Source organism: Benincasa hispida, chromosome 9, assembly GCF_009727055.1.
Source record: "Benincasa hispida cultivar B227 chromosome 9, ASM972705v1, whole genome shotgun sequence".
Taxonomy (NCBI): domain Eukaryota; kingdom Viridiplantae; phylum Streptophyta; class Magnoliopsida; order Cucurbitales; family Cucurbitaceae; genus Benincasa; species Benincasa hispida.
The window spans coordinates 54832420-54849370 of NC_052357.1; the positions used below are offsets into that span (position 1 = coordinate 54832420).

Here is a 16951-nt window from a genome sequence, read left to right on the forward strand (position 1 = left end):
AAAAAAATATTTATATATGTTAGAACTTAGAAGATTGACATATATATATATATTCTTTTCTGAAGATATAAAAGAAAAAATAAAATAAATGTGGTCCCCCTAATTTTTCATGTTACCAATTCAAGATGTATGGGACCAATAAAGGAAGAATCGAAACCAAATCGTTAAGGAAGGATCCTGCCCTCAATGTGAAGGGCTAAGAGACTCTATTAATAATTAATTTGTAACATGAATATTGATAAACTAAAGATTTCCAAATTTTGACTGTCTTGAGATAATATGTATATTTGAATATGGCTTGTGTATAAACAAATGCAATGCCTAATCACATTTGAATTTACACTTACTCCAAAGCTTGGCACTTCTATATATATATATATATATATTTGTTTCTAATGTCATAAACGTTGAACTCACTAATATCCAACTTAAAAGAACTCCTTCAATTAAACTTGAGTTTAAAACTCAATTCAAACTCACTAATATCCACCTTAAACTTGAGGTTCAATTCAACTCAATTATAAAAAAGTGTTACAATTTTCAAAACATTGAGAGAGATATCTAACGCAACACAACACACGAAAAGAGAGATCTAATTGAAAAGTGAGTGTATAACATAGCCAAAACGATAAATCGAACCATTAGATAAACATGAAGTTTCTATCTCAAAACTAGTTGACAACGAGAAGAGTAACTCATGTGTCTTATAAAGATTGAGAGATCTCTTCATTTTTTCGATATGGGATCTTTCAGCATGTCCCTTCAAGATGAAGATATTATCCATTGATATTCTTGGGTCGGATCACAATTTTCTTTTAGCTGAATACCCATTTGAACTTTATGGACTTTCAAAACTAATTGACAATGAAAAAAATAATTCATATATCTTTATATCGATTGAGAGGTCTCTTCATTTCTATAATTTAAATATAAAAAGTAAGACTTAGTCTTAAAATATATGATTGATAGTTACTATTCCCACGGCGAGTTTGAAAAAGGAAGGCTTTGGAGGTCGGATTTCATAGTTCCCCACTTGGAAAGGGCACAAAATTATGGGTTCACACAGCCATTTCTCTGGGCACATACAAATTGAAACGTAGCTTTCAATTCATGGCAGATTCGAGGCTCTCTCAGCTTTTAACCTGTTTCAATGACACTTTTATAATGATTATTATCCATACAAAAAGCAAAGAAAAATAGACTAATGACCATAAACAATCATGTTCAAAGCAGAGATATAGTGTGAAAAAAATGAAACATATGGTGAACTTTAGCCAACTTCATTTGCCAAGGTTTACATGTAAAAATTCTACTGGCTTCTGGATATATGATGAGGTAAAATCAATTTCTAGTAGGGAACAAAGCAATGTCTGACCATCATTATATAAATAACATGTTTCAAAACATATTCAGACAGAAATAAATATCACTGAGAAGTGAGGAGTACTCTGACACCTATTAAGATTTCTATTTACAAGGAAAACGAATAGGCTGAATATATCTCTTTTTCCCCTATTATCATTCTAAGTTTTAGCTTCTTCTCCCACCTTTTAATAAGTTTTAAATTATATTCTCAGTAATGATTTTGATTTAGTTACCATTGTTATGTAGATAAAGACAATAATTATTATCTAAAAATTAATAGTTTGACAAAATGATTGAACTTAAAAAAAGTGAATCAGAATGTGGTATTTAAAAAATATACATATATATTATTTTATAACCTAGCTAGTGTTTAATGGAATGTTAAACATCTATTTCAATCTAGCCCATTTAAAAGTTCAACTAGCCCTACATGAATTAAAAATATCCATCCAATGAAGTATTATCACAAAATATTTTAAACATCACTTAACTAAAAGGAATATATATATATATATATATATATATATATATATATATATATATACCTAGTTATTATGCAGGAACTTTATAGAAAATTTTAAAACTACGAAGAGGTAAGAAGTACATATACATTTACGAAACATGGATACGATACGATACAAATATGTTAACACGACAGTCTTTTTTTAGAATCTAGGATACAAACGTAGTAAGAAAAATTTATTAAAATTATAATATATAAAATTTTTATACAAGAAGGAAATTCAAATTCGTTTATACAATTTTATGATTAAAAAAGTAGTTTGATGTATATTCCTCGAGAATAATTATTTTTGTAATATATGAGTATATATTTAGTATACTTAACAAATGTTTGATACACATTTAACAAATATTAGACTTATATTGACTACATGTCCAACATAAATACACTAATCAAATCGTACTTCTTAGATCAAGACAAATTAAAAGATGGTATATCCTTCTAAAAAACTGAATGATTTATTTAACAATGGTGGTGGTTCTATTCGTAATTCAAGTAAAATAAATTTAATCTCAATATAATCCAAATAACATATAAAGGGATAAAAGGAATTTTTTTTTTTTTTTTTTCGGGTCTTCAACTATGTGGAAATTCTTTCGATGATATGCAATCAATTCAAACTTGGTATGCGAGTGCAGAAATGTTCAATCTCAATTGCGACCAAAAGAACAGGAATTTAAAGTTGGTACGCATGCATAATTATTCTTCCACTGAAAAAACAAAAATCATAATAGGCTGATCACATACTCGATTAATTTCAGCGATGCTTACCAATCTCTTCATCTCTTTCCATTTCCATGAAGCTAATTTGGCTCATATCAACACGTACTTCGTTCCATGCATGTTTTCCCCCGACAAAAGGATCATCAACATCATCAGCATTATGGCCTGCCTTCCCTACGCAATTACTTTACATTATTTAAGTAAATGCTAACAGTATCTCAAAGCTGCTGCAGAAAGTAAGTTTCCCTTTACGAAATGGTGAAAAGAAACTATATATAAATTACGAGCCATCTTTCTCCATGAAAAAAAAATGTTAATAGTTAAGATAAGGTGTTCTGTGTTACACTTTTATCTTTTCCCCTTCCAAAAAGGAAGGGAAAAAGAAAAAGGGGAAAAAAAAAAAAAGACGACTTTGAATGCTTCACTGTGTGCTTTTCATGTCGGATTTGTAATACCACATTTTGTGCAAATGCAGTCTAATGCCAAAAGTGCCCCCAAAGATTTATGATTAACATAAAGGTTACAGTGACTTGAGTTATCCACGTGTTTATGCTGGGGGACTAACAAAAGAAAAGCTTCTAGACATTGTCAAAAATGGAATCACACATTTTATGAAAGAAGAGTTTGGCATAAAATTAAACATTAATGCTGAACAATTTTCAAATCATAAAGCATTAATATGCACCACAAGAACCTATTTTAGCCAGATTGAATATCAAGTTTGTTAGAGATTCTTATAGCTTTGTTTTCATTTCATATTAATTAATGTCATCTTTCGTGAGCAACAGTGAGAACACCCTGCATTTAACTACATATACATTTCATTCAGACGAATTTGAGCTGGGGAATTATTGTATTAAGCTTCAGGTAAATTAGAAAACATTAATTGGACAGTTATTGGACAAATTATTGTCCCATCAGACTACAATATAAGAAAATTGAAAACCATGACAGAATATTAGTATTAAAGCTAATTTCAAATCAAATTTCTTTAAATAAAAAGCATAATAGGATTTAGAATCTAAGATAGTTAGAACTGGGTTCTAGCTGGACTCAGCTACTTGTTCATCCAACAAATGGAGTCATTAATCAAACATCTTATCTCTTACTTTATAGGATATCATTCCTTTTAAGCACTACATCTTCTTTAATGAGGTTCGGATTAGATGTGTCAATGGAACATTTTGCCAATATTATGACGCTGTTTCATAGACAAGAAAATGGAAGTCAGAGCTAGAATTATGAGTCTATAGGCCAAACCGAAGACCAACTAAGGAACACTTCCTGATTAGGTAAGAAAAAAAACCATTAGCAAGTCATTGTCGCTGCTTTGTAAAATTAAATAAAAAATTAGAAGAGACAGCAAAAGAAAAAAAGGAAAAATCAGCCAATGGGTTTCTGGGGTTGAGGCCACAAATCACATGTTATCACCAATAAGATGAGTTTTTAAGTTTCTGTTGGTCGGCTACTTTTGGAGGCCAGGATTGGATGGCTAGTGATGTATAATACTTTGTGCCGAGGCATATAACATGCATTTTGATTATGGTGTAGCATGTAGCAAAGGATAAACATTAATTTAAAAAGAAAAAGAATACCTGACATGATGGACCAAAAAGAGATTTAAAAATCATGAAGATGACAAGAAAGGGTTTTGTGATTCCAAAGCAACGATTTTCCATCGCTAAGCTAAGTGCTTGGAATTCATATAATATTAGTTTCTGGTTCCTACAAAAGCAAATTCAAAGCATCGACGTGATTAGACCTTGAAGTTTATATCCAATACAAAAGAGCAATATGGCTTCTTAGGTTTCAACCTTTCAGCCCATCGCTTCTTGTCGCTTGATAGGATAGCCAGTGGGTCCTTACAGCACGAACACCTGTTTGACCACAAGTACGCAAGAAAAGTATCTATTTTAGATTATGTTATGATAAAAATCATATATACAAGAAGGGCATATTAAAGCTTCCTTTTTTTGTGGGTTTCTCTCTCTCTCTCTCTATTTCTCTTTCAACGTTTCCCATTTCTTTTTTGGAGAAAATGGAGTGACCAGTGGATAGGGATCTATATGACATATAGAGAAGAGGTAATGGTGGGGGACATATTCATGCAGCAGCTGAAAAACAATGTACATAAGGAAATATGTTGAGAAACAGTGTTGCTCTGTTCACTTAACAGGGTTAGGAATTTCAATTGCAAATTAATAAAGTTTTATGAGGGTTCAAGGACCATTTATGTGCTTATACAGTATTACCAGTATGTCTGGAAGTGTAACAGAACATATATATATATAAATATATCTAAGCATGTTTTTCCTTTTCCATTGCACCGTGTTTGACCAATAAATATTTGAAACTGTGCTCGGTTGGTGAGGTGGTGCAAAGAGACATGGGGTATGAGAGAGAATGATGGCCCCATTTCAAATGCATCTAAAAAGAGAGGAAAGTGGTGTGTCATTTCTCTACTGTCAACCCCCATGAAAGAATGAAAAAGGGCTGCATAATTATGTCTTCATAAGCATAATACTTTCGGCCCCCCTCCCCCCACTCCCACTCCTAAATTTATCTCATGAAGAAGTGGATGCACCTAAGCACAATTTAAAAATGCCCCCACACAGCTCTTTCTTCTGTGAAGTGAGTAGTTCATCCGCGTTCATCTGGTGGAAGGTAAGGATTACAAGTACCTAGACAGGAATTCTAAATACACTATCCACTACTAGTTTGTCAAAGAACTGATAATAGCACTCAATGTTGAATCCTTTCACATGCCACATCATCTAAATTAAATTAACACAACAAACGTAGAAGAAACTTATATTTTCTACGCCAAGTCGAGCATAGCTCAATTAACATACGAGTATGTCGGAAACCACGAGGTTTGTAGTTCAAATCCCCCTACCCTTGATTGTACTTAAAAAAAAAAAAACTTATATTTTTCTCTGACATGAATTGTCCCATGCGCTTGGTCAAGGTGAAACTCACTAAAATTTAAAGTAATCTGAGGCAGTAAAAATTGATGTTCAGATCACAAAGGTAAGGACAAATATTCCTAAAAATCCAAAAATTGCTCAACAGTTAAAAAGAATTTAACTATGCAGATTTAATTAAGATGGTGACAAGTTTTTTCAAGAGATGTAAAAATCAATTTCACAATCAATAAATGAGAGGGACCCTATATACTAATAAGAATGCTTGATAATACCATTGCATGTCTTTGTAGTTCCTACACTTACATCCTGCGACATAAACTATAATTATAGGCAGCACATATTGTCACCGTTAGATTCTTACTTGGAAACAGTGCATCAAATAAACTATTAGAAAAATGCAATCTCACACGGTGACGCTTATAAAACCAAACCGGAGGGAGAACGAAAAAATGAGAGATTGAAAAGATATAGATTCTTTAATCCTCAGACAATAATTTCCTAGAAAATGATTATGTCGAACGATCTCAAAACCTTGAATCCAAAATTTTTATTCTATTCTTTGAAATAATTATTAAATAGACGCGCAAGACCAGGAGTACAGTTCCTGATGTTAATCAGGGATGGGCCTTATGGAGCCCAATATGGATAAAAACCCAGTAAGCGTGGAAAAAAGAATTCATATGAAGAAACTTCCAGAATCTTTCCATGGGAAGCTTTTGCACTAATAGTAATTCACGTCTACGTATAGAGGAAAATCTGAAGGTGAAAAAAGAAGAAAACAAGGAAATTAAAGAAAAGCAAAAGCTGATAACTTACGCAATTTCTTTTACTTGCATGTCTGTCCCGATTGTCATGCCATTCGCAACCAATGTTTTAGAATTTAAACTTCACATTTCTTTTCTCCAGGAAAAGACTGTCACAGATGAACAATAAAATTCAAGTTATATTACTCGATCCCTCATCATCTCCATTCCGCTGCAACGGATGGATCATGTTAGACCAAATAAAAAAGACGGTCTATCAAAGCCTGTTTATATGACTTGATTCTCCAGAGAAGTTAACATTGTAGGCTTGCAGTCAAGTCGATCCATCTGAAGAACTACGTGTAAGCTTTTTGCATCCATGCTGATATCGAACTTCAAGGTGAGTAAGTTCACATTCCTTTCATGCCTTTTGTACAATCTAGCTTGACAGAATTGTAGGAAAGGTTGCATCGAGCTTCTACCTGACTGAAGTAAATGATAATTCTGTGCAAATGCATAAAAAAATTCAAACAAGGTGGTGTATGAGAATATATATATATGTAGAAAATGCTATTCTCTTCTATGCACATAAAAGATCAAAAAAAATAATTCTGTTATCTGATCACTACCAAGGAATATGTTTATGTAAAGGGACAAATGTACTACATACAGCACAGGAACTGATAAGACATAGCAGCAATAAGTGCAATTTTCCAAGCCATTTCCTTTGCACATACGTGCTATGATAAACTTGTTGAACGAGAATTTCAAGTCAAACTGTTAACAGGCAAGAGAAATATCTCCATCTTTACTGAGGATTACAAGTGATATGACAAAAAAAAATATATAAACTTCAACCTTGACATGATGAGATACTGCTTTGGAATTTACAATGGTGCAATAGCTTTCAAGAAGTCAAACAAGAACACAGCTTAGGATTTACATCAGATCAAATGAAAAACATGAAAAGAAAATGAAATAGACAGCACACTCTTGGGCAGATGATAAGGACACCGAAGGGACTAGCTACTAGATTACTGGGTAAAGAGATAGGATAACATTGATAAGATCAGAAGAAATTACACAATTTCAACTCTTTAAAAAGTTTGATTAAATAATTTTGGTCAATAGTCAAATTTAAAGTTCAGAAATAGAACACTAATATATTGACCAATAAGTAAGAATCGAGATGCAAGAGGATAATAAGGGAATAAGATATACTCGAAGAAAAAGGAAAACAGTTGCAAGGAAAAACGTTAAACAATACAAACTCGCAATTCAGGAAAGCAATTTCTACAGCTTTATCATTTCTACTCCAAAAAAAAAAAAAAAAAAAAAAACTTAACTCTTTTCTAGTCATCTCAATGTGACCAAACTTGTCTTAGAAATCTTTTCATCTCCTTCCAATTACAATACCAAAAATACAATAATGGCTTACTTGAACAAGATCTGTCCTATAGGTTGTACAACTATACCCTTAAGTTTTAAATACCAAAAATATATAAACAGCAACACAAATATGGTCAATAGTTTGATATGTTGTTAAGTGCTTGTGCATGCCTCTAAGGAATTGAAGGGACCAGCCTGAAATTTCAAATACACAAACACGTCCACAGTTTTCTCAACCCCATAGCAAACATAAATTCATTACAGAAGTTCATTTGGCAGTTGACACGATCAACTGAAATTTGCAGTCGCCTTAGTTACCAATTTATTCCACTAAGAAAGCTCAAGGAAATTACCTGAGTCTCATTGCAGCACTTAATAGATGTAGTGTGATCACAATGGGCTTGTTCTAATAGAATTTAGAACTTGGATTAAACGCAATTATAAACATGTGTACGTTATTTTAGAATTATAATTAAATTTACATGGTAGCAATAAATAAGGAAGAAACTGTTTGACTTCTTCATATTTATTATTGAACAACTTTTAACTTTTTGACCAGAAAAAGGTAGGCAGATATTAACACTGAAACTTTGATATAGATATTAATACCCCTTCCTATAAGGTTTCTGGATGCTATATCAACACTGAAACTTCTGAGAGACCATGTGTACCACAAAAGTAAACCTACTAGCACGGTGACAAAATGGTTGACATGGATAATTTACTCAGAAAATCGAGGAAAAGAAATGCAGACATGCAGTTCTTCCCTAAATGATTCCAAGTCTAGTTACTAACTTGCTAAACAAAGAAAATGAGAAGTTTTGGGTTAGAAGTTTCATACTTTGATCAGAATCCATTTACAGAGTTTAATACAGTAATCCACATATAACACAAAGCAAGAAACTTCTTACTTCGGCAGGTTTACCAGCTTTTCATGACTATCCTTGCATTCAAATAGGACAAATAAGGCTAATTATGCTTGCATTACGTCTTAGCTTGAATACATATACTAATCCAACAAATTAGACTTCGGTTCTTCTAAACTAGAATTGTTTTGGGGGGAGAGGTGATCAACCTGGCTTCACGAACATCAATAAAGATTAAAAATCTATCCTATAAGGAGAAACATACACTTAAAGAAAGCAGCAAAAAAATTTAGATCAATGTCAACTTCACATCGAGTATTTGCTACAACTTTGGGTCTATACAAGCTTCAGTTTGTTGGTTCTAAGAAGCACAGAAACTGACACGAGATATGGATACGACACAACAGGGACACGATGACATATCTATTTTTTTTTTTAAAAAAAAGTAGGACATGACACTTTGGGGACAAGTTAATTTATTTTTTTCACAAAAGTAAATATCTGTGTGACTATTTTGACATAATGCAAAATATTTACCTTTAAGATTCCAAATAATAACCATACAATAGATAAGATGACCAACGTCATAACAATATTCCGATCCTAATAAGTTAGTAATTAGTTTAACACAACAAAACTACAAATTAGAATCTAACAAGCCTTCTGCATATTTTTCAGGCTACAAGAAAGAATCGGCCAGCTGCTGATCAATACCCTAAATTTGAGAGTTGGTGTGTTGTGCAATTGTGAGAAGTTGTGGTGAATACCCTAAATTTTAGCTTATCACGTGTTGAAAAATAATAAAATAATGGGGATGCTAGCTGGCATGTTGGACACGTGTCGGTATCCGATAGAGATACTTGGCCATTTTAGGAGTGTCAGTGCTATATAGGTTGGGCTTGAGAGGTTCAGGACATTACACTACCAATAACTTCTCAATTTTGCATCTCCAATGTAGTTTGATGGTAAAAATGCACAAAAATAAAACGTGGGGTGGGGTGGTTTTTGTGTGGTCTTGCTTGTCTCCAAGGTGCTGTCTTTGCAAGGAGAGCTGTAGAAGTGAACTATTTTTGTCACCGGTCAAATCATTTGTAGAAGCTAGAATGACCTTTCTTAATGAGCTTTGTCTAAGCTGGTATATGATAGATTTCCTGGCTGCCTATGTTGAACAACTCCTTGTGGCATTCCTTTCAAAGAGAAACTACAGGTGTTGTGGTTCTGCAGGTTAAGGTACTAAGGTTCGGTTAGAGAAAAGAAATAATTCTTTAAGGAAATAGCAGGAGGAAATCTACAAAGAGGGTCAAATCAAAATGCTTGTGCTCTTTTTCCTGTACTCCCCCAATAACATCACCATCTGATCACTGATGATTAACGGGCCTACAGTCATGGAAAAAAAAGAAACTACACTTGTTGAAACTGGAAACGACCTCTGACCTGATGCAATATTAACAGTAAAAAAAAAGAAAAAGAAATGGAGTTGGCGGACGGATACATAAACATTCAAAATTTTGAGAGAACTTTCATGAGTCACCTAGTAGTATAAACAGTGCAATAAGCTAAGCAGCCTTTTGACCTCTGAGAAAAACAAACGGTTGAAGTGTTGGAACATAACATAATTCCACCATTTGGTCCTCGATAAGTGCCCAAATCTCACCCCTTGTGACATGGATTTACTTCAATAAAGGATACCATTCACAGGAAAGAGCAAATAGCTGCAACATCATTGCTTCACATCATCTTCTGTAGTGCTCGGAGTCGGAACAAGAAAAAATCATATAACTATCTTTTGATTCCTGACATGACATACCAAAAGGTCTGATCAATACAGACAGAACCAATGACACAATATACAGTGTAGATAACTCAAAATTGAAAATATCAATGAGCAGTGTACAAAAAACAGGATTACGCATCAATTGTTGCATTTCTCAATGAAAGGACAGCATAGAGATAAAAAAAATATAACTAGAAATGCTTCTAAAACTGAAAAAACCAAGTCATATAAGAGAAGTTTAAGCCTGTAATGTTAGCTTCTTTGGAGAATCAAGTCATACAAATAGGCTTTAATGGACTGCCTTTTTTATTTGGCCTAGCATGATCCCTGCAAGTGGAATGGAGATGCTGCAGGGATCGAGTAATGCGCCTTGAATTTCAATTGTTCATCTATGACAGTCTTTTCCTGGAGATAAAAATATGACGTCTAGATTCTTTCCTTAACATTGGTTGCACTTGGCATAGCAATCGGGACAGACGATGCAAGTAAAAAGAATTTATGGAATTACAAGTAATTCTAACACAGAAAAAACCAAACGTTAAACTGAAGGAAGTGCATAGATTGAATTTGCAGAAATGTGACGTCAAAAGCTTCGAAATCCCTAAAACTAATTGACATTATGCGGAAGAAAGTAAAATAAACAGATTAATTAACAAAGTGAGAAAGCGAGCAATCAATTCTGAAGAACAAGACTTGTGAAAACGCTATGCACTTGAGCTTGAGAAAAATACAGGAAAAGCAATGCATAAACTAGCCAAGAATTACTTTGAAATGTAAAATTCAAAATGAATTTAACAACGAGAACCAGGTAAGGTAATGGCTAACAATTATTGCCCGCAGTTGGTTGCTTAACTGATACTGCTGCCATTTTTCAAAGGGAATCAACCAGAAACTAGACCTTGCACTTCGCGTCCCGCAAATGATGCTTCTTGGATCGAAGATCAGGACGTTCAGGTTCAAATTGGTGAGAAATAAGCAACATTGAACCTCTATGGGCATGGCGTTTTGTTTCGGCGTTGCCATCGTCGCCGGTAGCCGTTGACAATGAATCCCCGAAGAACTTCCATTATTGATGAGATTAATTAAAGAGAATTGTTGCTCTCCTTTTCTTTCTTTGTTTCGATCGGACTCCCTGAATTTGAGATAATTGTCTCAAAAGACCCATTTTATGGTCTAAAATGGTAAATGATCCCTTTTTTTTTTTTTTTTTTTAAATGTCAGATATCTCTTTGTTGATGTTATGATTATATGAAGTTACAGTATTATCTTTTTTCTTTCTTTTTCCTTTTCTTCACCGGTGCGAGAAATATTTATGCATGTTGTCTTCTTCTCCTCTATACGTCTTCTTCTTCTTCTTCGCAATGATGAGTCCACGTGAGCATCTCCAATGTGACCAACTCCGGCAAGAGACGAGATAGAGAAGTGATTTTATGAGAGGAAACAAAGAGAGAGTGAGACGAGTTAGAGCGAGAGACATAGTGATTTGTGAGTGGAAAAAAAGAAGAAAGAGCGAGACGAGCGAGTGATATAGTAATTTGTGAGTGAGAAAAGAAGAGAGACGGCATGGGTGATAGCGAGAGCAAAACTACTTTTTCGTGTGTGCGCAAGTATATTTTGGTAATTTTCCTCAAATTTGACGTTAACAAAGGTTCATTCAATATATGTTTTTTTTAAACCAAGTCATCTCACATTTTTTGTCTTATTTTTTAATCATCGATCTGATGTACCCTTGGAATTTTGGTATAGATCATCCATTTTTTAGGACCCAAATAAAAACTGACTAACCATTTAAGAACATAAGAATGTTGGCTTTTGTTTGAATCATCACTTTATAAAATTATAGCTTCGACCTCGAGAACCATGCTTGACGACTTCATAATACTAGTGATACTCACTGACATAATTTCGCTCTCGTTCCTCTCTCCTTGCTCTTGATTCTCACTCCCAACACTTTGTCGTTTTAACATATTTATCATTCTCAGTTTTTAACTAGTACTGGTTAACTCCACCACCAATTCTCTCTTGAAAGGTAACACTTATTCTATTTCATTTTTATTTTTATTTTTTGTTTTTCATTTTAGGTGCATGTGCTATCTCGTTGGTTTATAGTTTTAGGGTTTAGATTTTCATTTCCAACCTAAATAACAAAATAGGGTTCAAGCGAGCAAAGATAATCGACCGTCGAGATGAAGACTTGATAGGGTTTAGAGAGTATCGAGATCTAATAATTAGAATCAAGTAGCTAGATAGTGAAACGAGAAACAAGAGCGAGTAACAAGATTTTTACATAATTGCCAAATTTTAATCAGAATGTTTGTTTTTTTTTTTTTCTAATTCTATTTTTTTTTACTCATTAATAGATGGCTAAAGTTCTAAAGATTGTTGCTAAAGATTGCTTTCCCAGCCAATCTACGAGCCTAGGATCTCACATCGGGACTACAAATAAGATAATTAAAGAGAAGTTTATAGAGAGACAACTTGACTTGTTTAAGAAAACTATATTTGAATTATTTGTGGAATGGACATAGTCTTCAACAACCCCTTTGTCCATCATATCTTATTGAGGGAGGTGAAGGACAATAGAGGAGATGTCACTCTTGTACTGAGCATTTGTGCTTTAGTTTATTGTTTTGTGTACTTGTAATTTGATTATCTTGTATACCCACTAGCTTTAGGACAAGTGGGAGATTGTTGGGATTGATGCCCTAAATCTTGTAGGGTCCTATAGTTTGTAAACACTTGTATGAACAAACATTATGTGATTCATAATATATGATATTTTATTCACTACAGTCTATGAAATATTTGATATTTTAGTTGCATTATGTAACACATACTTTTGAATCTATCAGCATGTGAACAAATATGAATGTGAATGAATGATATGCAAAATTAACGCATATATAAATTTGCTGACTGGTAGAGATGATATGCGATGCAGAAAATGCGATACTACTACTTATTATGTGATATTTATGATGATTAGGTAATACGCCCTGCTCTGTTACAAGTTTCCATACGATGAAACCAATTGTAATTCCATCGCAAGTTTCTCAGTATGATCTGAGGTCGAATACGGGGAAATACGGTATCGGTTTAATGCGGTGTTTCCATGATGTTATGCAACCGGTTTTTTCAATTATTTAAGTTGTGTGATATACAAAAGTAATAGAATAACATGAAAGTAAAATAAAGCAGTAAAAATACAGTAAACTTAAACTAGATGTATTTGATATAGGCGCAATGTACAAGATGCTAAGAGTTGAGCTAGCTGTGAAGTCTGTGCAAGGACATGGATTGCGGTGGCAAGGTTTGTCGTGGGAAAAGAAAAGAAAGACAAGTACACAAATCATCGCAAGTACACAAAGTCTTCAGGATATTACCAAACACCTCCGTGTCGTCTTTTCTCTTCCTTTCACTTTCAGTTGACACGGCCGGAATTGGCAAGCTTTTTGTGTTGCCTCCTCTTTGGAACACCGAGGGTCTTGATGGCAGTGAGTGTCTCCGGGCTCTTTCGGCAATTCTTGGGGCATTACTGGCTTGAGCGGCCAAACAGCGACTGGCAGCCAGAAATGCTGCCTCACGCATGACTACCTGTTCGTTGGCAAAAGGTGAGGATGAATGAGCTTGGGTTTGGTCAGCCATGGAAGTGATTTGGGGAAGAAAGGAAATTCTAGTTTTAGGGTTTAGGGATTCAGGGAGTTTTGAAAGTAAAAGAACTTAAGGTTTTTTTTTTTTTTTTTTTTAGAATGCAGGTAAAGCGTTCCAATTGAAGGGGAAGATCCTATTTATAGGTAAGGCCGAGTGGGGCCCACTGCAATTTGTGCGGCGCATGATCTTGGGAAGACCAACAGGCGCGTCGTCCCACCTCTCGTAATTATGAAATTTTTAGAGGGACGTCCCTGTCTCTTATACACATCTAGATGTGTATAAGAGACTGATCTTGGGAAGACCAACAGGCGCGTCGTCCCACCTCTCGTAATTATGAAATTTTTAGAGGGACGTCCTTTTGTCTGCCAAGCTTTAAATGCTCGGGGTACGAATCGTTTGGACTTCCTCCCACTTTACTAGAAAATACTTTTTTTTTTGTAATAATTTATTCGAATGGACGCAAAGTTGATTACAACACATCATACTTATCAATGCAAATATGAATCTATCAGCATGTGAACAAATATGAATGTGAATGAATGATATGCAAAATTAATGCATATATAAATTTGCTGACTGATAGAGATGATATGCGATGCAGGCAATGCGATACTACTACTTATTATGCGATATTTATGATGATTAGGTGGTACGCCTTGCTCTGTCATAAGTTTCCTTACGATGAAACCAAGTGTAATTCCATCGCAAGTTTCTCGGTATGATCTGGGGTCGAACACGGGGAAATACGGTATCGGTTTAATGCGGTGTTTCCATGATGTTATGCGACTGGTTTTTTCAATTATTTAAGTTGTGTGATATACAAAAGTAAGAGAATAACATGAAAGTAAAATAAAGCAGTAAAAATACAGTAAACCTAAACTAGATGTATTTGATACAGGCGCAATGTACAAGATGCTAAGAGTTGAGCTAGCTGTGAAGTCTGTGCAAGGACATGGATTGCGGTGGCAAGGCTTGTGGTGGGAAAAGAAAAGAAAGACAAGTACACAAATCATCGCAAGTTCTTAATGAAAGTAAAGAGACAAATACTGCTCCGTTCTTCTCATGGCGTACACCTCTCGGTGATCGGCCGCATTTCCCACATGCCTGTGTAGAAACTAGAGTTAAACGTAATGAACGCAAGGTTGCTTCCATGTCTAAAAGTACTTCTCGCTTTAGTTAACGCACTCTTCTGACCTTCTCTCGAAAGATCAGAATGACATCTTCACTTCTGCTCTCACAGGTGAAGATGTCGTTCATCATGCTTTAACTAAATGTATTACATAACTTTAATTTACATTAAGTTCTAGGATGTTTATAGCACTCATCGAAGGATTAAGAAAACATTATGAAGATAGTGTATAATGGGTGAACGATGAAAGACAGAATATGGTATGTGATAATAATCAAAACAACTAATATTTCTATTAACCATTTGATACATGATGAATGAACAAATAGATGAAAAAGACATGGAATACAAAGAAAAGGTAGAGTAGAGACGATCAGTGCCAATGTCTTGGCCACTGATCGGTGGAAATCTGCTTGCTGCTTGTGGTTGGAAGGATGATAGGAAGAGCTTCCCTCTCAGGCTGGCTCTACGGTAGCAGAATCCTTGAATAGAGCTTCGCTCGGGGATGTTGATTGACAGGATCTGAGATTACACCTTTCGACCTTATCTCTTCTTCTTCCCGGATCTAACTTTGAAGCACTCAGCTAAGCTTTCTTCTCTTTTTAATCTTGCAGCACTTCGCCTAGCACCAAATAGCATATTTTTTCATTGAATCCTCTGGGTTATTTATAGGCATAATTCCATTGACTCTGGCCAAGTGGTCCCCACAATTGTTATGGAAATTCCAAAGATGGAGGGATTTTATTCCTTCTGTTATGCAATCAGACCGTCAGATTTGCACAGCCGTTAGCTACACACGTGTCATGATCTCCTGCACTTGCGCTGCTCATTTGCATCACTCGATCGTTGGCCCACATGGGGTGTTAATTTTTATTACCGAATGCGGTCGTCATGAGAATCAGGATCAATTATCACCTTACGCCGTTTCTTCAGTGATTGTCTTATACGTTGACGTTCGATAGGCGCAATGGTGATAGGGATGCGCTGATGAAGTTCTCTCAAGCCTTGGACGCAAGTGGTGACTTTAGTTTTCTTGCAAAACAGAGTCAATTTTCGCCATATTCTCTATCTTTTGGCATTAGTGGGTTTTATTGCAAGCATTTGAAATTATTAACAAACTATGTTAATTTTCATACAATTAGTGCATAATCCTTCACTTTTGGCCGCAATATTTAGATGAGGTGACACAAATAACTTGTATTTCTACAAGCTATGGCATTAACCACAAACAAATAAACTAAGATCCATGGTTATCATTGTAACTTAAACATGTATGTGGAGACATACAAGTGGATCGTGTTTTAAGTGATAACCTAATGGTCTGTAGTATATGGATAAGGAGGGATACCTTATCCTGGTGACACTACAAGTGTGACCCACTTTGTAAGTGTTACAAATGTTGTAAAGTGTTACAAATGATCTAATCCTAATCATTCGTGTATTAAACATGCGTGCGAGGATATTCTATACAAAGGAGTTTGTATAAAACTAGACCACGAAATGTTTAGTCTCGTTATATAATTATGGGATAGAACTAGACCACGAAATACTTCAATGTTCTTGATTGGGGACATATTTTATGGGATAGAACTTTCAATAGCCTCCAGAAAGCATTAAAGGACAAAGTCGATACGTACAAAAAAAAAGGTAAAAACAATCAAGAAATATATTGTGAAGCATAATCTGCGGTTTTATTCATGCATTCCAGGTAACATTGGTTCCATGTATTCACATGTTGAATAATTGTTTAGTAATTAATTTTCGTACTTGTCTAATAAACTAAAATGGTATGGTAGGTGTGGGCATATGAGACAATATCCATGATATCTGTGAGAATGATAGCAAAAAAAATGTGTTATCA

At 34.6% G+C, this 16951-nt stretch overlaps 1 protein-coding gene across 12 annotated transcripts; it reads right to left on the minus strand.

The window, feature by feature from the left end:
- Window positions 1-619: 619 nt before the first annotated feature.
- On the minus strand, window positions 620-11460 carry LOC120084489. Of its 12 annotated transcripts, none has more exons than XR_005483747.1 (7): window positions 11164-11460; window positions 6579-10329; window positions 6355-6451; window positions 4426-4488; window positions 4207-4336; window positions 2660-2785; window positions 620-1142 (listed from the first exon to the last, which is right to left on the minus strand). XR_005483747.1 is itself a non-coding variant. In XM_039040285.1 (6 exons), the coding sequence occupies exons 2-6, from the start codon at window positions 6390-6392 to the stop codon at window positions 1138-1140; spliced, it is 357 nt and encodes a 118-aa protein (XP_038896213.1). In that variant the 5' UTR covers window positions 6393-10329; window positions 11164-11458; the 3' UTR covers window positions 620-1137. The 12 variants fall into 12 exon arrangements, 1 of the variants encoding a protein (XP_038896213.1); XR_005483742.1 differs by having other exon boundaries at window positions 6355-9913; window positions 10110-10329; window positions 11164-11459; XR_005483741.1 differs by having other exon boundaries at window positions 6355-9970; window positions 10110-10329; window positions 11164-11459.
- Between the last annotated feature and the right edge of the window lie 5491 nt (window positions 11461-16951).